The 6,482-nt window shown below is 51.9% G+C and overlaps 1 protein-coding gene across 1 annotated transcript in view; it reads left to right on the plus strand.

Annotated features, from left to right (window-relative positions):
- The window catches only part of JPH3 (junctophilin 3), a 50,754-nt gene extending 46,031 nt beyond the window's left edge, over positions 1 to 4,723 (plus strand). The window contains exon 6 of the mRNA XM_008639175.2: positions 2,656 to 4,723. Within this exon, the coding sequence (XP_008637397.1) occupies positions 2,656 to 2,736 (81 nt within the window). The 3' untranslated portion in view covers positions 2,737 to 4,723. The remainder of the gene's footprint in view (positions 1 to 2,655) is intronic.
- Positions 4,724 to 6,482: the final 1,759 nt, after the last annotated feature.

The following is a 6,482-nucleotide window of genomic DNA, read 5'->3' on the forward strand; positions in this document are numbered from 1 at the left end:
CCCCCGACCCCCCCGAGGACAGAAATCAGCCAGACACAAGCGTTTGGAAGTGCAGCAGGATCCGTAATTGGAGCTAAACCAGAAGCTTTGGAGTGGCAAAGCTGCTTATCCAGCAGCAACAGCCATTCCCTGCCATTCCCACCTGGACAGCCCTGGCTGGAGCAGCACAGGGAAGAGGGGGTTAAAAAGAGGGAGCTGTGAAAAGGAAGAAGATTTTGTGAGGAGTCAGCTGGATTTGAGCTGTTCAGTTCACAGAGCTCTCAGCCCTCCCTGGTCACCCTGTTCCTGGGGTGCTCTGGCTGGCAAACGTGGGAGACCCCACGGCTGTGGTGGCAAAGGAAGGATTTTCTCCTGGCCCTGCCCTGCTGAGGGGATGCAGGATGCAGCCAGGCCCAGCCTGAGCCGGGGAGCTGAGCAGAGCCTCCGTGCACGGGAATCCAGGGACTGCCGATGCCAGCGGGGCTTGGATCCCCCATTTTCCCAGCTGAGGGCACAACGTGGATGCCCTGTGTGTAAATCACAGAACCATGGGATCATTTAGGTTGGAAAGTGCTCTGGAATTGAGTCCAACCATTCCCCCAGCACTGCCAAGGCCACCTCTACTCCGTGTCCCCACGTGCCACATGCACATGGCTCCAGGGATGGGGACTCCACCACTGCCCTGGGTGGAGAATTTTTCCCAAATATCCAATCTGAACCTCCCTGGTACAACTCCAGGCTGATTCCTTCACACCAGTAAAGGCTGTGCTCCCTTCATGGACACATCCCACCAAAGGGCTGCACCTCGGTCAGTGAGGGAACAGGGAATTGGAGGGATTAGCAGCGTGAGCAGAACAGGCGCAGCTCTGGCTGGGTCCTGGAAGGGTAAAGACGGTTTTCAGGGAATAAATGGGGTCCTGCAAGGGTAAATACAGCCCTGAAAGTTTGCTGTTTTGGCAGGGAATTCATCCCTGGAGCATCCCAGGGCTTCTGGAATTGCGGCTGAGCCTTCCCTGGCTGCGGGGCTGGGGGCAGGAGTGTGTTCTGTGCCTCGGCGGGGCCGTGCCAAGGCAAACAATGACACTGATAATCGCCTGCGATCTGTTATTATATTACCAGCAGCTCAAAAACCCTAAAACCCAATAATCTTCTGAGATGCAGCTAATCCCTCCCAGCGCCAGCAAGGCCGGGCTTGGCACAGCCGGGCTGGGAGAGGGAAGGAGCGGCGGGCAGGGGGTGGTTTGTGCCTTTGGAAGGCTGTGCACGGCACAGGAGGAGAGGTTTGCCGGGAGCAGCCGGGCGTGGATGGGCACCTGGCTGCCGGGAGCGGCTCTCCGCCATCCCTGCCTTGGCTTGGCTGCCTTTGACCCTGTTGCTAAGCTACAAATACGCCTTTCCAGCAGGCTCCAGCATCCTCGCTCCCACCCACTCCCAAACACGAGCTGAATCAGGCTGCTCGGAAAAGAAACCATCCCTGGCCAGCCAGGAGCTGCTCTTTCCCGTTTCTTTGCCAGCAGCTCCGCAGAGCAGCCATGGGGAAGCTCCCAAGGGGTGCCCAGCCCTTTTCCCACTCCATCCCAGCAATGTGAGGTGTGCTAGGAGGGGGACAGGAGCCTGGGGGAAAGCGTTTGGACCATTCCAGGGATGGAGGCTGGCACAGCTTGGATGCAGCAGGGATAGCTGAGGATACCAGCGACTCCAAGAAATAGCAGCCACCCACCTGCTGCCAGCATCGCTCGCCCTGGTGCGAGCCACGTTCACACTGTGGCACCGGGGATGTTGGGTGCCAGGGAAGAGGTGCCAGGGATGGATGAGGTGCCGGGGTGGATGTTTTCCTGACTGGTGTTCCGCAGAGGGATGTGCTGGAGGGTTTGCTGCAGCCCCGCGATGTTCCTGGGATGCTGATGGGGTCCCACAGCCGTGCCCTCGGGTCCCACAGGATTGTCTGGGATGTGCTCAGGGGGAAGCGATGGATGCTCCCAGAGGGATGGAACCATTCCTGGGATGTCCAGCCCAGCTGGGGTGGGTGTGTGCACGGGGCAGCTGCAGTGGGGTTCCTGCAATGCTTTCCAGGTAAAATCCTGGAATGGTTTGGGTGGGAAGGAACTTAAAGCTCATCCCATCCCACTCCTGCCATGGTAGGGACACCTTCCCCTATCCCAGGTTGCTCCGAGCCCCGTCCAACCTGGCCTTGGGCACTTGCAGGTATTTCCCAGAAGCTTCATTTGATCCATATAAACTCAGCAGAGGTTATTAGAGCATTCCCAAAAGGTTGCCTGAACATGGACCCCGTGTCTGGCCTGGTGTCCAGGACACCTGGAGAACAACTGGGAAATGTCCTGAGGACACGGCTCCAAACCATCCCCAAACCACTCTATGATCCAATATCATCTCAGGTTTGGGGTTTTTCTTCCTTTTCATTGACCATCTGATAAACAACTGATTTGAGTTATGCTTTTAAGGCCAGAATTCCATGGGATGATCCATGATCCACTTTAGTCAGGGGGTGCAGCCAAGTGTTTGTTTGGCAGCTTAAAGAAATCCTCCAAGGGTTCCTGGGCACTTTGGGAGGTGTAAACTGGGATCTGCTCATGCCCAGAGCTGCCTGGACTGCACAGAGCTCCCAGCAGAATTCCAAGGATCCATCTAACTCCTGTCCTTCTCTTTCTCTTGCAGGGTTCAGCTCCCATCCTGGTAGTCATGGTGATCTTACTAAATATTGGAGTCGCCATTTTGTTTATTAACTTTTTCATCTAATTCAAGACTGTCTTGTTTGCAAAAATAACAGTTACATGTATGAATGGGGGAAAAAAAACAACCAACAAAAACAAAACAAAAAAAAAACCAGAACCAAACAACTACAAACAACAACAACAAAAAAATACAAAACAAAGGGAAAAATCGTAACTCGAACTGTCCTCCGACAATTTCCAAGTCTTTTCACAGAAGAACAACAAACGATCGAGTCTCACTCACAGTTTGCCTTTTTTTCCTGGGTAATGTTTTTTGGATTTTAGCCAAAATTCTTTGCTTGTATAACACTATGCTGTGTGGCATGGCAAAATGCTATCAACACTCTGCCCCCCCAACACTGGGAAGGATGAGAAGGAATCCCAACAAAAGAAAAACCTTGTTTCCCTTCCCCTCACCCCCCCCAACCCCCCCAAAAAATTTGTCTTTGTAACAACAGCAATGAACCCCAAAACGGAGATGAGACGAGGGGACCATGGGGAGAGTTTGGGTGGAGCGGGGATGGGCTCTGGGATGCTCCAGGCTGAGATTCCCAGGGAAATCTGTAACAGCTTTAATGATAAATGGGAGAGAAAAGCAAAATCAGGCTTTTGTCCCTTTGGAAATGGAGGAATGCTGCTGTAAGGAGGAGGAGAGAAGGAGCATGGGGAAGGAATGAACCCTGTCTGGATGGGAAATGGGAGAACAGGCCCCATTTTGATCCTTGTTTTTAAAACCAAAATTGGCTTTTTGCAAACTTCCTTGGGGCAGGGGGGGAATAGGGAACACGAGGTGTGAGCAGCAGCCCCACCACCCTCCTGCCTTCACTCCTCCTCCCCAGGCTGCTCCTCACCCCTGGCAAGGCTGGAAAACCACCCAGAGCTACTTTTAATTCCCAGCCAATTTCTCCTGGCTAAAAATGTGTACCTGGATTCCCCAAAAACAACCAAAACCTTGGAGGCACCTCCAGCAGCACGGATGGAGTGGCTGATGGTGCTGTGCTGGTGAGGAGCATCCCAGCCCATCCCAAAACGTGTGCACAGGGAGCAGGGTGGGGAGGGACAGGGGACAGAGGGCTCAATTCCAATCCACTGAGGATGACAATAAAACAAAACCAAGCCAAAATCCAACTGTTTCTCAAAGGCACCTGGGGAGGAGCACCTGGAGCAGGTCCCAGAGAGGAGGGAGAGGGTGGTGGGTTTGTCTCTTACATCTTGCTGTGGACTGTTTCAGACATCATGCTTGGGCTCTGAGCATGTAGTATTTTGCACTTTGTAATGCAGGATGTATATTCCAGCTTCCAACATGTCCCTGTATTTAAAAAAAAGGACAAAAAAAAAAAAAGAAAAAAAAAAGAAAAAAAAAAAAAGAAGAAAAAAAAGGAAAAAAAAGAAAATCAAACCAAACATCATTGGCAATGGCAGCCTCTAAGGATGTATTTTCTTTCTTTTTTTTTTTCTATGTCACTTAATTTGTTCGTTTCTACCATCTTTGTACTATGCCTGCCTTGATTTTGTCCCCTCCCTGTCCCCACGGATAATCTGCATACTCATTAAAGATGCCGTATCCCTGTTCTGAGCTGTCCTGGTCCCAATCACACAGCGTGCTCTCCGCTCCGTTCCTTGGAAGTGGCTTTCCCAAAGCTCCCATTCCCTCCCCATGGTGCTCCACCACCACCAGCTCCAACAGCTCCTTTGGGATTTGGTAGGGCCAGGGACCAAATCCCACCCTCAGTGTCCCCCCTGCAGCTCCAGCAGCAGGAGAAGGGTGCAGGAGGGTGGCAGCTCCCGAGGGGGAGGGTGAGACCCTCACAGGAGATTTTGGGGGTGGGGAAGGAGGGAAAAGCCCTCCTCGACATTCACATCCAGAGTTGTTGGATACAGCCCGGACTCGTGGACTCAGCTTTGCTTTGCTTCTGTTTTAGCTGTTTCTCTGCTACCTTTTCAGCAGATTTCTTATTACACTGCACTGGATTGCTATATTTTTAACCAGAAATAAACTAAGGATTAGAGCATGTGCCAGTTAAATTCAGTTCTTTTCCTTACATGGTCTGATTCCCTCCTGTCGCAGTTTTGCTTCCTCTTTTCTTTCCTTTCCTTTTCCAGGCGCAGGGCTATGGGTGGACAGGGGAAAGGATAATTTTGAAATTCCATTCTCCACGGTAACTGTCCATCATCTTCCCACCTCTTCCTTTTTTTGTGTTGTTTTGGGTTTTCCTTTTGGCTCCTTAGTCATCATTTCCCCCCCCCCCCAACGGTTGCTGCACACTTGAAATGAACCAAAAAACGACATACTGGGATTGCAGCCTTGGGAATTCACCCCTGGGGTTTGGAATTCTGTGTTTACTCTTTGGAAAGACTCTCGAGGACTTTTCTTTTGGTGCATGAAACAAAGGGCCTGTCAGGAGCAGGTTAAACAGAGCCCTGCACACACAGATATTCAGATATCTGTAAAACAGCACCAAAATGCCTCTTGTTATCCATCAAATAAAAGGACTGGTGGTTTCCTGACTGGATTTTTCCCACTGGTGCCTGCCTAGTTATTCCTGCTTTTGCCTCTGGACCAGCACAAATCCAGCTTGGATTTCCCAGCTCTCTGTTCCACCCAGGCAAGCTGAGTTTTGCTCAGTAGGAAAGACAGCCACAGACTAATATTAATTGGCTCCCAACCCACATGGTCCAAAAGAATGATTCCTTTCTTAATCCCAGGCAGTTAAGCAATTTGTCTCAGTTCTGGGCTTTTCACACTTGCCCAAGGCCAGAAATATTCCCGAGAAGTAGCCCAGAGAGAGAGGTAATTCAGTGTATTTCCCTGTCTTACGAGCCTGGCTGCTGCAGATCTACCTAAGGCCCATTAAAATGCCCATCAAGGTGGGCCATAAATCCATGGAAATTATCCAGACCTGCTGCTTTATGCCCAGGCTGGCAGAGGCACTTGGATAGTTGAAGGTTTGGATCATTTTTTAGGCTTCACTGGCATTTTTGTGTTCTGACAGCACGAGGAGGGGCTGGAACAGCAGAGCCATTAGGAAGGGGGAATTTGGGAAGGGAGATTTGGATCCCACCTGTGTGAGAGGGGCTGGTCCAGCACTGCATCCTTGGGAAAAGCAAGAAGGAAGGAAGACAAACGCCCTGTGCCATGTCAGCTTCTCCCCAGCCCATCTGGTGTCTGGGTTGCTGTACCCAAGACCCAGATTCCAGCACTCTCCACGGTCTGAGCTTCCAGAGCTTTCAGAGATCCCGAGCTGTGGCAGCATCTCTGCCAGGAAGCGCTGCCGGGAAAACACAGCCAGACTGCAACAGAAGGGGAGGAGCGACAGTAAAACAGGGTGGGATCGATGGTGAAGGGCTTAATTGAGACCTAAGGACTAATTACACATCCTGGCAGCTTTGGCAAGGCAAGGGAGGATGGAAAGCAGGGATTTTTGGAAGCTGTCACACAGAGAGGGCAGCTCCAGAGGGTTGTGCTAAGGCAGGACAGAGCAGGGATGGGATGGGATCTCCTGAGCTGGGGCCTGGGGGTTTGCACGGAACAGAATCCTGGCAGAGGCAGTTTTTCCTCGTTTAGGGGAACAGCTCAGCTCCTTGGACAGCTCCTGAATGACTGCATCGGTTGTAGGATCATTGAGTCATGGAATGGGTTGGAAGGGACCTTAAAGCTCATCCAGTTCCACCCCTGACACTTTCCACCATCCCAGGCTGCTCCAAGCCCCGTCCAACCTGCCCTTGGACACTGCCAGGGATCCAGGGGCAGCCCCCGCTGCTCTGCGCACC

The sequence above is a fragment of the Corvus brachyrhynchos genome, unplaced genomic scaffold (assembly GCF_000691975.1).
Source record: "Corvus brachyrhynchos isolate BGI_N302 unplaced genomic scaffold, ASM69197v1 scaffold365, whole genome shotgun sequence".
NCBI lineage: Eukaryota > Metazoa > Chordata > Aves > Passeriformes > Corvidae > Corvus > Corvus brachyrhynchos.